This window comes from Microchirus variegatus, assembly GCF_963457635.1.
Source record: "Microchirus variegatus genome assembly, chromosome: 9".
NCBI lineage: Eukaryota > Metazoa > Chordata > Actinopteri > Pleuronectiformes > Soleidae > Microchirus > Microchirus variegatus.
The window spans coordinates 29,104,988-29,122,862 of NC_139810.1; the positions used below are offsets into that span (position 1 = coordinate 29,104,988).

At 41.1% G+C, this 17,875-nt stretch overlaps 2 protein-coding genes across 2 annotated transcripts; both read left to right on the plus strand.

Annotated features, from left to right (window-relative positions):
- Positions 1-2,898: 2,898 nt before the first annotated feature.
- Positions 2,899-4,159, plus strand: fam110a (family with sequence similarity 110 member A; the record flags this gene model as incomplete). Its single annotated transcript, XM_083894577.1, has 1 exon — positions 2,899-4,159. One exon carries the CDS (start codon positions 2,899-2,901, stop codon positions 4,153-4,155), a length of 1,257 nt encoding a protein of 418 aa, XP_083750703.1. The 3' UTR covers positions 4,156-4,159.
- Positions 4,160-6,530: 2,371 nt separating this feature from the next.
- On the plus strand, positions 6,531-16,193 carry mfsd2al2 (major facilitator superfamily domain containing 2a-like 2; the record flags this gene model as incomplete). The annotated part of the gene is made up of 12 exons (XM_083895557.1): positions 6,531-6,647; positions 6,764-6,888; positions 7,058-7,190; positions 9,220-9,298; positions 9,424-9,596; positions 10,928-11,018; positions 11,096-11,217; positions 11,333-11,416; positions 12,264-12,347; positions 13,295-13,407; positions 15,711-15,854; positions 16,001-16,193. Coding segments are annotated over 12 exons (1,458 nt in total), but the record flags the coding sequence as incomplete, so codon positions are not given.
- Between the last annotated feature and the right edge of the window lie 1,682 nt (positions 16,194-17,875).

The window sequence follows — 17,875 nt, forward strand, 5'->3', positions numbered from 1 at the left end:
AAACATTACCAGCAGATTTGACCAGAACACTAAGCAGGAGCGACTTCTGCAAACATCTGCCTTTTCTTACAGACGTTTGAAAGCAGATTTTTAAGATGTGACGACGTATAAAATGACGAATGAACGAATGAGTGAATCGTGCGTGTATTGTTGGATGTCGAGTGATTATCAGGTTGTGATTTCTGTTTGGAATTTAACGAAAAAGAGTTGTTTTCCCTTCTCTTTATCATCGTTTTTACAAAACCTCAAGCAGCATCAGCAGCTGACGACTCACTCCTCCATTACTGTTTGTAAAAGTATGTATTAAATGGATCTTATTTTAACTCTGTAACCTTTGTCTGTGCTCGTATGTGCAATTTTATATGGTTGTAATATATTACATTAAAAAGCTATTTGTATGTGATGGAGTATGATTACTTCAGCACAACTATAGTAGTTTTTTATGATTTAAAGTAAGCTTGCTGTGTGTGTGTGTGTGTATGTGTGTGTGTATGTGTGTGTGTTGAATGTGAAAAAATCTGTACACAATTTTTCAAGTCTGTAATCACATAATGGCTTGAAGGTCATTTATTTTTATATACAGTGCTGGGTGTAGGTCCTCGTTTTATTTTGGGTGAAGACCGAGGAGATCATTGTGTGATTGTGAGACTTTTAATGGTAACATTAAATGTATCTCTGTTGTTGGTCTAAATGTGTGTTTGGTTTTTCTGTCTCCTGAACAGAAGAAAATATTAACTTATTATTTATTTGTTATTTGGCAAATGTTGATCATCAAAGGTGCCAATTTTCTGTTTTTCTCTAAATAGTTTTAATTCATTTATTTTCATTTTGGAATGGTGTTTGGACAAAACTCGCACTTTTGGGGCGTTGACTAAATGTAGCGTGAAGTTTCACTCTTGAATGATCAACACTGATACTTTGAACCAATGCTTCTCTTAACTTTATCTTCTTGTTTTATCAGGCAAGTTTGAATTCTTATGCAACATTGTGTACAGTCGTATATCCACGTGTTACATTATTCAGCTGCGTATTGCAAGTTACAGGGGTTTTTTTGTGTTATTTTTTAAGCGTTTATTGTCCCTTTTTATCTTCTCTTCAGTAGTTAGGGTGAATGCAAATGAAGTTGAATCTTCCTCTTGCAATTTAATCTATTTTCTCTGGGAGAATAACCATTACACATGGTATATTATGTGTTACCTTATATAATATAGTTCTAAAGCAGAGGATCTAAATCTATGTGAATACCTGATGATAGATAATGAGTTTCTGTGAAGTCATGTGCTCACAGCAGCTCACTGTGCTTCCTTGCAGGAGAGAGTGAGCGGACCAATGGGTGTGAGGAGGCGGGTTCAGGAGCGGCACACACCAGTTGTCAAACAGGTTTGTCTTGTGCTGCTCGGTGGTTTCAAACACATTCACACTCACACTTTTGTCTCAGTGCAGAAACAGGAGTGTGAGTGTGAGCGTCTGCTCTTCTCTGACGTGAGGACTTCACCAGTGACTGAGGACGAGAGCTCGGCAGCAGGTGAGTGTTTCTGTTTTTCTGTACAAATGACTTTTAAGAAGAAAACACAAATGTAACGATGCCTGAGCGTGAACTTACACCTACAGACTGAAGCCTGTCAGGGCATGATCAGTGTGTAGGCCTTGACTCTACAGGCCTACACTAGGGACATGTTTCTGTTGTTTACCTTCCTTTTGTGTGATTTGCCTCTGCCTTTTTGTGCTTAGTTTCATTTACTCATGAGCTCAATGAGCTGTCTCCTCTTGACTTTTAGAGACGGCTCTGTTTTCGTGTTGTCAGACCCACCTCTTGACATTCCTTTTGGTTTTGTAATACCCCAGCCACTTATCTTAATCATATATCAGTGCTGTGTCTTTTTCTGGAGTCAAGTGAAGGCAGCTCGCTTTGTTTGTGTGAATTAGAGAGGACCTGAAGGCAGGTAAAGATACGGGAGAGTTCTACACGACTCCTTCTATCAGCAGGAGTTTGGGCCAGACTCAAGACTGGAATGGTAAAAATGTGGAGAATGTGAATGGCAAATTCAAAGCGGCGTATCTTAAAAACACAGTGTGCACAGCGGTTAAGCTGCCTATGTTTACAAAGGTCGGGTCTTGTGACCTTTACCCCAGATTAAACGGGTGGTTCCAACACAAACTGTGCACAGATACTGAGTTTAACCTCCTTGTTTTGACTTGTAGTTCATAAGGAAGTCTGCAGCAGAGCCTGGCAACTGGCTGCTTTATTTAAAGATGAGGAGTCATTGTTCCTGTAGCAGCAGCAGTTGGTGGGTGTGTGTGTGTGTGTGTGTGTGTGTGTGTGTTGCCTCCAGACAATAGTACGTTGACAGCTGGACAGCTTCCCCGTCACACGTCCCACACACACTTGTGTGCCACTCTTTTCACAGGCCTTCCACTGACTCAGACTGAAGTGTCACTTTTTATTGTGTGTTTGTCTGCGCTGAGACGGATGACTCGGAGTCTTTGTGTCGGCAGCCAATGACCTTGTTGGATGAAGACGGCTTTTACGAGAGTGATTGGCCGCGGCGGTCTGAAGTAAAGAAAGAAAAGGCCGGGTTTATATGAGTGAGGGCTCTTTGGACCCTGAAGCCTCACTGTGTTCCAGGGCTGCACGAGTCTCGGATAGAGTCGTGTAGTAGAAAAAAAGTGACTGTTTGACTTCTTTATTGAGCTGCTTCTCCTCCTGACTCGAGTGTCTCTGTTCCACAGGAAGTCCTGATGTTCAGCTGAGATGCTGCAGCCACATCTTGTCGATCGTGAGGCGGCTCTACAGACGCACAAAGAAAGGATAAAGTCCTGATTTCTGCCTTTGGCTGTAAAACAGAAACAGACAAGGAGGCGGTAAGAGTGCAAGTTTTTTTTTTTTTTTTTTACAAAATGCCTTTGGAGACTCTCCAGCGCCCGGTGAGGCAGACGGCGAGGACCCCTGTGGCTGCTACACCCCCACGCTTGCGGCCCAAAGGGCCAGTGGGGCCAGACTTCTATCGGCAGGGCCCGGCAGCTGCAGACAGACCAAAGCAGAGTGCAGTGGAGCGTCTGGAAGCAGACAAGCCTAAATACGTCAAGAGTCAGGTGGCTCTGACCAAGCAGCAGCCGGTGAGGCCTTCTGAGGCGAGGAGGCCTCTGCTGAGCCCCGCTACTGCACTGCGACCCACCAGGAAGACCCCCACCAAGACCAAGACCCGGCCAGAGGGCGTCCAGCTGGATTTGGAGCACCTGACGAACCTCATCAGCGATGTGAACGATGCACCCCCGATGGCCACCACGAGCCCAGAGGACCGTAAAGTCCACAGCTCCCCTCGTCCCACGCCTGTCGGGACTCCGCAGAAAAAGGAGCGGCCACGTCCACCTCCTCGTCCCGATTGGTCCAGTCCAGCTAAAGTGAGATTAAAGGCGTCCGGGCCTGATAAAGTGGACAATCCAGGAGCTCCAGCTGTGGGGACGGTGCGTAGAGTGGACGTGGTGCCTCAGGCCAGACCGGTGAGGACAGGCTGCGGACCAGCTCTGTTCATGCGGCAGCCGCTGCACCCCTTACCTTTACATTCCCAGTTTCCACTCCGCCCGGCTCTTTCTCACCTGCGTCTCTTCCACCCAAGAACAACACCAGGCTCTTCGCCTCTAAAGCCTGTTGTTGTTGTTGTTCCTCCACCTAAGCCTGAAAACCCTCCCTCCTCTCCAGCTGCTCCTCCCAACCTCAGCATCCCCGTGTTCCTTCCTCCCTCCCCGGCCATCACCCGTTTGTCGTCCTCCAGCTCCAGGAAACGCCCGTCTCTGACCCGCTCTAAATCAGACATGAGCGATCGATTCTCCAGAGCCGGGACGGAGATGGAGCGCTTTTTCAATCTGTGCGGTCTGGACCCTGCAGACCTGCGGGAGTTGGCTGGATCCAGTTCTGACATTGTTTCCCTCGCACGTTTTCGCAGCGTGAGCGCTCCGGGGTCTGAGTGTGCAGGCTCGGGCAGAGAGGTCGAGGATGCAGAGGAGGAGGAGGAGGAGGCTGCTGCTGCTGCTGCTAACGCTGCAGAGCGTGTTCCCTACGGTGTTTCTGTCATTGAGAGAAATGCAAGAGTGATCAAATGGCTGTACGGAGTCCGCCAGAGCAAGGACACGGCAAATAAAAGCACCAACTTATAGCATGATGTCCAAAAGAAATTCAAAACCTCCATGCTTGAACTAGTGGTTCACTTATGAGGTGATATAACGATGGCCAAGACAGTCCTTTATATCTGAGAAAGTCCTTTTTTTATTATTATTATTATTATTATTTTGAATTTTTTGTTGCTGTTATTGTTACTGTTGAAATGTGACAGATCACATCCTGCTGTAAATGGACCTCATTAAAGAGAATGTGAGAGCAGGTGTCATGGACGTCTGTGTGATGTTTGGTTTTAAAAAAAAGCGAGTTAATTATAGTGAAGCTTCACCTTCGTTCAAAAGTTTGGGGTCACCTTTACAATTTTTGTATGTTTTCCATTAAAAGTTACTTTCATTTATCAAAAGAGTTGCAAAATGAGTAGAATATATAGTCAAGACATTGACAAGATCAGAAATAATGAGTATTATTCAAAATAAAGAACCAGCAAAACTGTTTTCAGCTGTGCTAACATCATTGCACAAGGGTTTTCTAATCATCAATAGTCTTCTAATGTGATTAGTAAACACAATGTACCATTAGAACACTGTAAATGTGCCTCTATACACCTATGTACATATTCCATTAAAAACCAGACGTTTGCAGCTAGAATAGTCGTTTACCACATTAACAATGTATAGAGTGTATTTCTGATTCATTTAATGTTATATTCTTTGAAAAATAAGGACATTTCTAAGTGACCCCAAACTTTTGAACGATGAAAGCATCACGTTTTCATGATATTGGATCAAAGAGAGAAGTTTCACCGTTTTTCCACAAGAGGGCAGAGCAGTTCACACTCTTCTTAGAGTCAAACGAAGCTTCACATAAATCGACTGTAACTAAGAAACTGACAACATTTTATTATTATTTCATTTATTTTCAGTCACGAGAACTAGAGTAATAACAATCCTTACATGGACATCAGGATATCAAAAGATAAACGGTATTTAAATGAATAAAGAAGAACAATACATGCAACAATACAAAATAAGACATACAAGTTCAATTTAAAACAAAAAAAGTATGCTTTTATGGTGCAGTCATACAAAAAAAAGAAAAAATGAAATACATATATAGATAAAAATGAGAACACACACAAGCAGATAGTCCACTCCTTAATAGTCCATATGTTGTCTGTTAAAGTCCAAAAGGAAGTTTTTTAATGTTTTGTCATTCAGCCAAAAGTTTATTCCTTAAAAAAAACACTTGCTCTCATTCTTGCACTTTGTCACAATTTACAGTCAACGTGCTTCATGTCACAGATGAAGTTTTAAGAGTTCAGGAAAACAATTAAGAGAAATAAATAATGATTATTTATATATATATATATATATATATATATATATATATAGACATTGTCCTGTGAAGTGAACTATATCATTGAGACTGTGAGGACAGAGTACAGTACAGGATTTGGACTTGATGTGTGAAGAACCCCACTCTCTCTCACACACACACACACACACTGAGCTGTCAAACCAGATTCCATTGTCAAACAAAGAGTATTTAACACTTACTGTACAGAGGAGAGTGATTGTTGAAGTCTGAACCTGCTGCTGAGTTTGTCTTCACCACTAACGATGAGTTGTTTGACGACTTTTTCAAATCAGCTCCAAACTTTAAAGAATCGAGTATTAAAACGGAACGTGGACAGAAACTCATGCAGCGAGGATCGACATCAGAGGGTAAGTGTTCAGTTTCCTTTTCAACCACATTCAAAGAGGAAAACGTTCAGATTTCCAGTCTAAATTGTGGAATATTGAGTCATGTAAGTCATTTTTACATGAACTGAGTTTCTGTTTAACAAATAAAAATGAGAAAATGGAGCAACTTTAACTCATACATTCCATGATCTCGACAGGTCTCTCTTGAAAATGAGTCTCAATGGGATAACCTGTTTAAATAAAGGTTAAATATAAAGAATTAAAATCTGGTAACTCCTCTATATCTTAATCTAATCACTGTAATTCACATCAAGTCACATATTTACGGTAAGTCCATGTTTACTATTTTAAGTCTTTTTATCTTGGTTTTACAACTTCTTTTTGACTCATGTGTAAGATTAAAAAAAGAGAAAACTGAGTTGGAGTTAATCAGATTAGAGGAGAAAATTTAAGCAATATCTTGTACACTATCCCTCATTTTACCTATGTATAGTATATAAATGTATATATTCTTTTACTCTTATTTTACATTTGGATTGACTTGTTTATTTATCTGCAGTTTTTCTATGTAACCTGAGCAGATACAGCACTTTTTCTTCATGCGTTTGTACTCGTTCAAAAGGTGTAGTTTATGAAATACTTGCATCTAACAATTTAAACTTCATTTTCCTTCATTTTACCATCCGTTAATCCGCTGTGTTTAATCCTGCTCTCCACAGATTCCTCTGTCCAGGAAGCTCTGCTACGCTGTGGGTGGTGTCCCGTATCAGATTACTGCAGTCGCTATAGGAGTCTCCATGCAGATTTTCCTCCTGGATGTGGTGCAGGTGAACGTCCACATTCACTAATCTGTGGGTTTGTGTGTGTTTGTTGGGGAAAACAGTTTCAAACCTCAGTGTAAACAGATTTCTTTGTTGATAAGCTGCAGCATGAATGTTCACAGATGGAGGCCTCCTACGTTTCCATGATTTTATTTGCCAGCCGGGCCTGGGATGCTGTGAGCGACCCTCTGGTTGGATATCTGGTGAGCCGCAGTAAGCAGACGCCCGTCGGCAAACTCATCCCATGGTTGGTTTTGTTTTTTCCTTGTTCCACTTGCACTTCATCTTGAGTTTAGCTATGATGATTGGTCCTCGGGTGCTGCTGCTGCTGCTGCTGCTGCTGCTGCTGCTGCTGCTGCTGCTGCTGCTGCTGCTGCTGCTGCGTCCAACAGAGACCGACCATGTTTGTCTCGCAGGCTGATTCTTTCCACTCCGTTTGCTGTCATGTCGTATCTGCTGCTGTGGCTGGAGCCACGAGGCTCCACGTCTGTGCCTCTCAGTGTCCTGTGGTTCTTCACTGTGACCTGTCTCTTTGAGACCCTCATGAGTGTAAGTCAGCGTAAGTGTTACAGACACTCGTCTCCTCCATCTGGAGAAGAAGGAGGTTAAGACTCTAAGATCTATCAGATGATATTTGTCTTGTTTGTAAGTTTGTATGTTCTCTGGTTTCCTGCCACAGTCCACACACACGTGCAGATTTGGGGATAAGGCAAATTGGACACTTTAAATTGACCGTAAGAACCATCTATCTTAACCCTCAAGCTCAAACCTTAATCTTAACTGGCCTCAAAACCAAGTGTTGAGGGTTATTTTGTCACTTAGAAATGGGACACCCCTTAAATGCAGATACGTCTTCAGACTGTAGGGGGCAGAATAACGCCAAAGCCGCGTCCAGTCCGTCAACTCCAAAAAAGAAGAAGAAGAAGAAGACATTTACGTCAGGATTATTTATTCTGATCCGTTTGTCAGTCAAGTTATTAGGTTGTCAGTTAGTTATAAGATGATACTCATACAAATATTCAGCTGACAGTTACCACACACCACGACTTATTGAAAAGTAAACCACACCGGCCGACTATTGACAAAAGATGGTAAAATAAAAATAAATGTTAGGCAACAATGACGTCAGTAATCCATAATATGGGCCTAAACTAAGATCATTTTTATATCTCTATTGACAAAGAAAATACTTCATTTGTATCGCACATGTTCCGCTGCTTTTGACGCCATCTTTGTTATGTCAAAACATGCAATGCATTCTGGGTAGCCCTTTCTCCCAAGGGTGGTCTCGGGAAAATCTCAATATTGAGGGCGATACAGCCCTTAAACTTGACCCTCAACTTAATTTTTCTGAGAATCAGGACAGAACTTGCACTAGAGGGAGAACATTTTTGAGATTGAGGATTAAGAAGGAATTGTAATTCAGTCTCCATGTGTCTCTGTGATGGACTGATGACCTGTCCCTGCTTTACTTCACCTCCTGTAGATCTAAAGCAGTAGAAGATGGATATTTGTCTTTGTCATGAGCAACAGAGAGAGCATTTCCTGATAGAGACACTGATCATTTCATCTGTTTAGGCTGAAAATAACCCCTTTAAATTCAATAAGAAGTTAAAGCTGCCACATGTAAGAATGTGGCCAAAAACAGTTACTACATTTAAATTCAAAATACAGAGGTCTTTTAGGTTTTGTTTTCTGACCCAACTGGCAACCCGTGGTCGCTCGGCAGCTGAGACTCTACTGACTGCAATTATTGGTAGACGGCGGTAGGTGGCGCCACATGCCAAAGCATGAAACAAACACTAAACACTCTCTCTATTCTCTCCATGTGGACGGAGTTGTTCGTCTTTGTTTTTGTCGTAAGATTCATAATCTACTTTAATCCACGAGGTCTTTATGCTAAAAGTACTTAAAGTAAACCAGATCGTTTTTTTAATTTTAAAGTGAAACAAATAAGATAGTGCTGTGTTCACTAATGTCTTTAAACCCTGTTAAATGTGACATAATGGACCTCTAAGTTCATTTTCATAGGGTTCTTTTTTATCCTTGGAATAAAAAAAATACATATGAATTAATAAAAATAAAACAAATAAAGCATCAGTATCAGCTGTATCGGCCAAACTGTTGTTTTGAACATTAGTATCTGTGTCGTCGTTGGTGTAACGACAGATATTCTCACACTTTTGCATCACGTTTAGTTAATAGTTGTAATTCTCCTTTTCAAATTAATTAATAAAAAATAAACACAGAGGATAAACTCATATGGTTTTCCTGTTAATTATCTCTCATTCACTCAGATTTCTGTAAATATTCCACTGTAATAATGAATCACTGGTCAATACTTTTACTTTTGCTACTTGAAATGTATTATGATAGTATTTTTACACAAGTGTATTAGTACTGAAGCTTCAGCCCATCGCCCTCTTCCTCCCCCCCTCACTACAGTCTTCTGTCTTCATCCCTCTCATGTCACCATGGTGACACCATGTTAGCGTTTGCTCCAGCGCTGCGTCACCATGGCTACTGCGTTTCACGGCGCTCAGCTTCATGTTCTCTCTCCTCTTGGTTCCGTGAACAGTGCTACAACGTTCCTTACCTGTCCCTCAACATGTTCCTGGGCGGAGACCAGAGAGACAGAGACTCTGCCACAGCTTACAGTGAGAGGCTTTAATCCAGCACATCCTCGGTGCCAAAGCAGGGCCGTGCCAAACGCTGATCATGATCTCTCTAACCCCCCCCCACACCCCCCTCGCCCTCGCCCTCCCTCTGCTTCTCTGTGCAGGAATGAGTGTGGAGATGGTGGCCATGCTGCTGGCCTCCATCATTCAGGGTCAGGTCGTGGCCGTGTACAACGCAGAGAAGCAGGAGGCCTGTGAGCAGCTGGACCAGAACCACCACGCGCCTCAAAGCACGGCGGCGGCGGCGCCGCCGCAAGCCGCATCACTCCGGGAAACGGTAGAAAACCTCACACGTGACGAGATTACGCTCGTGTTTCTGAGGCGGTCGAGCAGCTTTGCTCTGGCATTGTTCTCTCGTGGTCACAGGAATATCTGGTTACGCCATGAATTTACTCGTCTTAGCCTGACATGAGGCACCTGGTACCTGCTATGTTACCTTATGTTGTGAGGACCGACATCTGCTTTACACTGTCACATTATGGGGAGGAGTTAGACTGAGGTTAAGGTTAGGGTCAGGATTAGGATTAAGACGGTAGTAATTATGGTTAGGGTTTGAGTAAGTCTCCAGGAAATGAATTTAAGTCAACGCAATGTCCTCATAAGTCATAGAAACCACATGGAGACATGTCTTCCTTATGGACAAAATCAGCGTGAAGACATGTTTTAAAGTTAGGCTGAGGTTACAGTTAGGATTAGGATTAGGATTAGGATTAAGCAGGTGGTAATTATGGTTAAGATTTGTGTCAGTGTCCAGGAAATTAACGTAAATCAATGCAATGTCCTCTTAAATCATAGAAACCAGTGTGTGTGTGTGTGTGTCCATGTATTACTAATGTTGTGAGGACCTAAACCAGTTTAAACAGTCACTTTATGGGGACTTGTCTTCCTTGTGGGGCCAAAAATCAAGTCCCTGTAACGTAAATGACTATATTTAAAGGTGAAGACATGTTTTAAAGTTAGGCTGAGGTTACAGTTAGGGTCAGGTGTGTGTGTGTGTGTCACCAGGTATTACTAATGTTGTGGGGACCTTTTTACACAGTAACATTATGGGGCTTGGGGATAAAAATCAGGGTGAGGACATGTTTTATAGTTAGGCTGAGGTTAAGGTTAGTGTCAGGATTTGGATTAAGTCAGTAGTAATTATGGTTAAGATTTGAGTAAGTATCCAGGAAATGAATGTACATCAAATGCGGTGTCCTCTGAAGTCATAGAAACCAGTTTGTGTGTGTGCTGTTCATTGTTCTACAGATTCAATTTAATTTAAATAGATGCGAGTTTGCAATAAAACAAGCAATTGCAGCTCATTTCAATAAGATAAGAAACAAAGGAGGATTATTTCAGACAAAGAGGAAATGTTCACTTTCTTCACTCCCTTTGAACCAGTTTGATGAACACTAACATTTTCTTTTCGGAAAAATCGACGACAAAGAGACTTGTGAGTGACTCAAAGTGTCTACAGAGACACATGACACGACTATAATGACACACAAAATGATGCATTAAACTACCACAAAGAAACACAGTGACTCCACAGAGACGTGGTCCAAACATAACAAATACACACATAATGAGTCACAATGAGTCGTCTTCTCTTTTTTTGGCCTCCAGCAAAAGGCTTTCCTGACCTCAGGTCTGGTCGTGGGTGCACTGTTCTTCCTCTGCAGCCTGGTTCTCTTCTTCGGGGTGAAGGAGCATCAGGGTGAGTCAGAGAACAGAGAGGATGAGGTCACTGGAACCTCACATATCCAGTTAAGTCAAGGATCTCATTATTTTCAGCTCCCGTCTGCCCCGACGACAAAGTGCGACCGTCTTATTTGGCCTCGCTGAAGATGCTGATGTGTCACGTGCCTTACCAGAGGCTGGTGCTCGGCTTTGTCTTCAGCACTCTTGCATTTCAGGTATAGCTTATATACAGTATATATATAGACTTATTTGTCCTGTATTTTATTTTATTCTGTTTTTATATGATATATTTTATTGTTCTTATTTTTTTACCATCTGCTTTAACCTCAGATGTCCTGGAGTAATTTTGCACTTTTCTGTAGCCATGCAGTCGGACTGGGAGCCCACTTCCAATACCTCCTCCTGGCTCTGTTGGTACGCCGCTTACACACACACACACACACACACACACATTCTTGTACTTGCTGCATACTGAGGACCAGCATTTCCACTTTATAAATCAACATAATTACAAATATCTACATCATGAATGACATCTACAAAGAACTACTGGTTGCAGTACCATAAAATGTCTGCAGGTGGAGCCCCAGAGAAAAAAGGGCTGGAAAACTTTTTCGATTTATTTTTTTACATTTTTGGTCCAAATTTTTACAAAACCATCATACTTAAACTATGTCGTCCAAAATGTTTAAAAAAATTTGACCAAAAATGTTTGGTCCAAAATTTTACAAAAACGTCATACTATACCATGTCATCCAAAATTTAAAAAAAAAAATTTAACCAAAATTTGAAAAAAAAAATTTAACCAAAATTTGAAAACAAAAAATGTAACCAAAATTTGAAAAAAAAAATTTAAACAAAATTTGAAAAAAAAAATGTAAACAAAATTTGAAAAAAAAATTTAACCAAAATTTGAAAAAAAAAATTTAACCAAAATTTGAAAAAAAATTTGACAAAAACGTCAAACTATGTACTATGTTGTCCAAAATTAGATTTTTTTTTTTTGACAAATTGAGTATAGCATGTTATAGCAACCTAAGGAAGTGATTTGAATGAAAACAAAGTGAGGACCGGCCAAAATGTCCTCACTTCGTAAACATGACCTCACTTTGTTGGTTAAAAACCAACAGTATGGTCCTTGGTATGCCACAAGTACAAGAACACACACACACGCACACACACACACACCTATACATGTGATGTTTTTAGTAGCCGTCTGAGGATTTACTGATAAAACACAATAACAATAATATTTCCACAGGGTTCTGCCTCGGTCGCGGTTCCCCTGTGGCAAGCAGTTCTTCTGAGAGTGGGAAAAAAGACCACCGTTTTCATTGGACTATCAGTAAGAAAACACACATGCACACACACACACAAAAACAACATACTATACTATGTCGTTCAAAATTTAAAAAAAACGTCATACTATACTATGTCGACCAACATTTTTAAAAACATTTGACCCAAAATTTTTGGTCCAAAATGTCTGGTCCAAAATGTCTGGTCCAAAATTTTTGGTCCAAAATGTCTGGTCCAAAATTTTTGGTCCAAAATTTTTGGTTCAAAATTTGACAAAAACGTCATACTAAACTATGTTGTCCAAAATTTGAAAAAATCTTTGACACAACATTTTTGGTCCAAAATTTGCCCAAAAAGATTTGGTCCAAAATTTGCAAAAAAAAAGTTTGGTCCAACATTTGACAAAAAAAAATTTGGTCCAAAATTTGACAAAAAAAATTTTGGTCCAAAATTTGACAAAAAAAATTCACCCAACATTTGACAAAAACTCAGTATGCCACAAGAACACACACACACACACACACACACACACACACACACACACACACACACACACACACACACACACACACACACACACACACACACACACACACACACACACACACACACACACACACACACACACAGTGACCTGAGTTCAGTCTTATATAAAGTACCTTAAAGTATCTTACCAGAAAAGTCACTTTTTTACAACATTACTTCTTAAAGTATATGGCATTTACTGTACTTAAGCAGTCTTGTATAAAGTACCTTAAGGAATACTTGAGTAAAAGTACAAGTATCTTACCAGAAAATGACTTTGGTAGAAGTTGAAATCACTTTTAAAAAGAATAATATTACTAAAGTAAGAGTCTTAAAGTACATGTCATTTAATGTACTTAAGTATCAAAAGTAGTTTTCTAATATAAAATGTACTCAAGTTCTGTAACCTAATTACAGATACATGAATGTTGTACTGTCACCTGTGAGTTCTGTTCATGTCTCTCACAGCTCTTCATCCCTGCTGTGCTCATCATCGCCTGTGTTCCCACTAACCTGCCGCTCTCTGTGCTCATGTGTGTTGTGATGGGATTCAGTGTGGCGTCTGTGTTCCTGCTGCCATGGTGAGTCACTTCCCCCCCGCAATAATAGTCCCAAAATAATAAAAATAAAATAAAAACCAGTTGTTTCCAAGGCCTCAGTCTAATCTGGTTAGTATGAGAGCTGAATGTGCATCTTTGCCTCCACCTGACCTGGTCACGGATGAATATTCCAGCTTCAGTGAGTGTCGATGACTGGTCCTCATGGATGTTTACATGTGGTTTAACTGTGTGATAATGCAGGGTAATTTTCAGTAAGGTAATTTTTTTTAAGCAATTGAATATTTGGGCTGAAACACGGTATCTTCATCAGGCAAAGTGTCTTAAAACGTCTTCAGTCGGACGCAAAAAAACACGTTTTCGGCCTTAAACTAACAATAATGTGAACTTCTTTGAGCCGAACATGTGATAATAGTTATTTAATGGACATTTACTCTCCAATGTCTCCATGACATCAGCAGTGTTTTTATTTTACAAACCAAACATTTAGTTTAGGATAACTGTCAATTTTAGGCAACAGAATCTATTTTAGTAAGTTCATATTTTTTCAGAATAAAAGCTCTGAACTCAATTTTTAATTTTTTTTGTGAAGATAAGCAAATAATTTAAAGGTGCATTATGTAATAAATCATAAAATCCTCCTAATATGTCACAGAGACTCAGGAATAATGTTCATATAACAAACTGAACTCACCAACAACAACAGCACAGACAAAATATTTGCATTAAAAAATATATTTTGCAGACTGTAAATCATGTTTATGTTTTGAAATCATGTTTTGGCATGTGGCGCCACCTACCGCCGTCTACCAATCACTGCAGTCAGTAGAGTCTCAGCTGCCGAGCGACTACGGGTTGCCAGTTACGTCAGAAAACGAAACCTAAAAGACTTTGGTATTTTGAATTTGAACGTAGTAACTGTTCTTGGCCACATTCTTACATATGGCACCTTTAAGACCACGGGCCACTTTTGGACCACTGAGATAATGGATTATTGAACAGACTCAGGTGCTCAAAGCGTCAGGAACATTGACTGTGTATAAAAATGGATCTGGACCCCAGAAAGTAGCATAGATGTAGCAGTTGGCCTCCAGGGGCCGACACTGGTTGCCGAATTTACTCATTTTAAATGGTAAAAAGTCTTTAAAGGGACAATGTGTAGTATTTATTGGTTTATTTAACCCAAAATCCCCTTTTTTATACATATTATGTGCTCCTGCATTGTCTAGTCGCTGTATAATAGTTTTTGTTTCATTTTCGTAGTGTTTCAAAAAGTCATGTAAAATAACATGGCCGCGGTTGCATAGCCACTGTTAGCAGAGAGACGCCATGTTTCTACCGGAGCCTGTAAGGACAAACGCGAGAGAACAAATCAAGCGTCTCTTTACTTGTAGCTGAAGTCCCGCCTCCTCTCTCTCCGCTTCGTCTGCTACGGCCGCGGTAGCTCCGCCCTCTCCCTCGCCTCACGAACCTCATCTGCTGACACGGAGAAAGACGACGAGGACGACATTTGACCGGCTGAGGACACCGTAGCGCTCGGGGAAGGGGAGGGGGTGAGCAGAGGAGCAGTTCTTTGTTGTAAATGTCAGCCTCTCCTCTAGATGGCACTATAAACTACTTACTTCACCTTTAAAGGGACACTGTGTAGTATTTATGGGTTTATATGACCACTTTTTTATACATATTATGTGCTCCTGCATTGTCTAGTCGCTGTATAATAGTTTTTGTTTCATTTTCGTAGTGTTTCAAAAAGTCATGTAAAATAACATGGCCGCGGTTGCATAGCCACTGTTAGCAGCGAGACGCTGTTATGTTTCTACCGGAGCCTGTAAGGACAAACGCGAGAGAACAAATCAAGCGTCTCTTTACTTGTAGCTGAAGTCCCGCCTCCTCTCTCTCTCGCTTCGTCTGCTACGGCCGCGGTAGCTCCGCCCTCTCCCTCGCCTCACGAACCTCATCTGCTGACACGGAGAAAGACGACGAGGACGACATTTGACCCTCTGAGGATACCGTAGCGCTCAGGGAAGGGAGGGGGTGAGCAGAGGAGCAGTTCTTTGTTGTAAATTTCAGCCTCTCCTCTAGATGGCACTATAAACTACTTACTTCACCTTTAAATGAGACGACCTCTCACTTGATTTAGTAAACATCAACAGTCTCAGGTCTTCTCCAGTAGAACACAGTGTCAGAGACGTCAGACGAGCACAAAAACAAAACAAAGCAACAACAGAGATCATTTAAAACCAGAAAAATGTCAAACTGACACAGTGCAAAATTAGACGGAGAACAATGTGTGTGTCCGTTGTTACACACAGTGTGCGTGTGCACAGGTCTATGCTCCCAGACGTGGTGGACGACTTTGCTGTGAAACATCCGTCGTGCAGAGACCTGGAGCCGCTTTTCTTCTCCTGCTACGGCTTCTGTAACAAACTGGCCGGAGGTTTGTCTGCTGGAATATCCACCATGATTTTACAGTGAGTCATCGTCTCACTTCATGTGTTATTTTCTCTCTGTCTGTAGGTGTGTGTGTAGGTGTAGGTGTAGGTGAGTGTGCTGATCTGTCACATTTGAGTTGTGTTCCTCTCTCTCCTCTTCCTCCCTCTCTCTCCTCTTCCTCCAGGTTTGTGGGCTACAGAGCCGGCGCTTGTCACCATGGCGACGAAGTGGTGACGGCTCTGGTTGTTCTCTTCTCACCGGTTCCCATCGCTCTTCTGCTGATAGCTATGGTCTTTTTCTGCTCGTACCCGATCAACGAGAGGCACACAACACAACAACAACAACAACAACAACAACAACTGACCACTGTCCTGTAAGAGGCTTTTCAAACTCCAGCGCAGAGGGATCAAAGATAGATAGATAGATAGATAGATAGATAGATAGATAGATAGATAGATAGATAGATAGATAGATAGATAGATAGATAGATAGATAGATAGATAGATAGTTGGATGGACGGATGGACGGATGGACAGATAGATAGATAGATAGATAGATAGATAGATAGATAGATAGATAGATAGATAGATAGATAGATAGATAGATAGATAGATAGATAGATAGATAGATAGATAGATAGATAGATAGATAGTTGGATGGACGGATGGACGGATGGACAGATAGATAGATAGATAGATAGATAGATAGATAGATAGATAGATAGATAGATAGATAGATAGATAGATAGATAGATAGATAGATAGATAGATAGATAGATAGTTGGATGGACGGATGGACGGATGGACAGATAGATAGATAGATAGATAGATAGATAGATAGATAGATAGATAGATAGATAGATAGATAGATAGATAGATAGATAGATAGATAGATAGATAGATAGATAGATAGATAGATAGATAGATAGTTGGATGGATGGATGGACAGATAGATAGATAGATGGATGGATGGATGGATGGATGGATGGATGGACGGACGGACGGACAGACAGACAGAAACACGGACGGACGGACGGACGGACGGACGGACGGACGGACGGACGGACAGACAGACAGACAGACAGATAGATAGATAGATAGATAGATAGATAGATAGATAGATAGATAGATAGATAGATGGATGGATGGATGGACAGATAGATAGATAGATAGATAGATGGATGGATGGATGGATGGACGGACGGACGGACGGACGATTGGACGGACGGACGGACAGACAGACAGACAGACAGACAGACAGACAGACAGACAGACAGACAGACAGACAGACAGATAGATAGATAGATAGATAGATAGATAGATAGATAGATAGATAGATAGATAGATAGATAGATAGATAGATAGATAGATAGATAGATAGATAGATAGATAGATAGATGGAAGAAGAAGAAGAAAATGTCAGTGTTCCTTGAAGGTGCAAAGTGTACTCTAATAATAATAGACTCCTGGAACATTAAAATTCATATTTCTCTGAAAAACTCCTTGCAGCACATTAGTCTAACCTAACATAAACATGTTCACCATTAACTAATACACAGTTCCTGTTATTGTTTTTCTTTTTCAGGCCTGAAGCTACAGCATCATCATCATCATCATCATCATCATCATCATCATCATCATCATCATCATCATCATCATCATCTTCAGTCCTAAGAGAAAACCCGGAGCAGCCAACAGTTTTGCAGCAGCCCCGTCCTGGTGTGAGGTCATGTTCACAACATCACACAAAGACCAACACATTACTGCATGAGTCACGTTCCTGCTGCTTCACTCCTCACTGCACAGTGGAGTCGTCCTCACCTTCAGATGTTAAGAATGATTCTGCAGAAAACGGCAGATGTAAATCAGTCGTCCGGTCAGACGCACATAATAAACAGAGACCCGACGTTCGCAGGCATTCAAGAAAAGAAAGACTCCACAGAAATGTGTCTGAGAATGAGTTTTTCTCTAGAAGGACAAACATGAGGTCCAAAGTGTCATGGGTATAATAATAATAATAACATTGTCTTATTGTCCTTAACATGTCAAAATTGTATTGT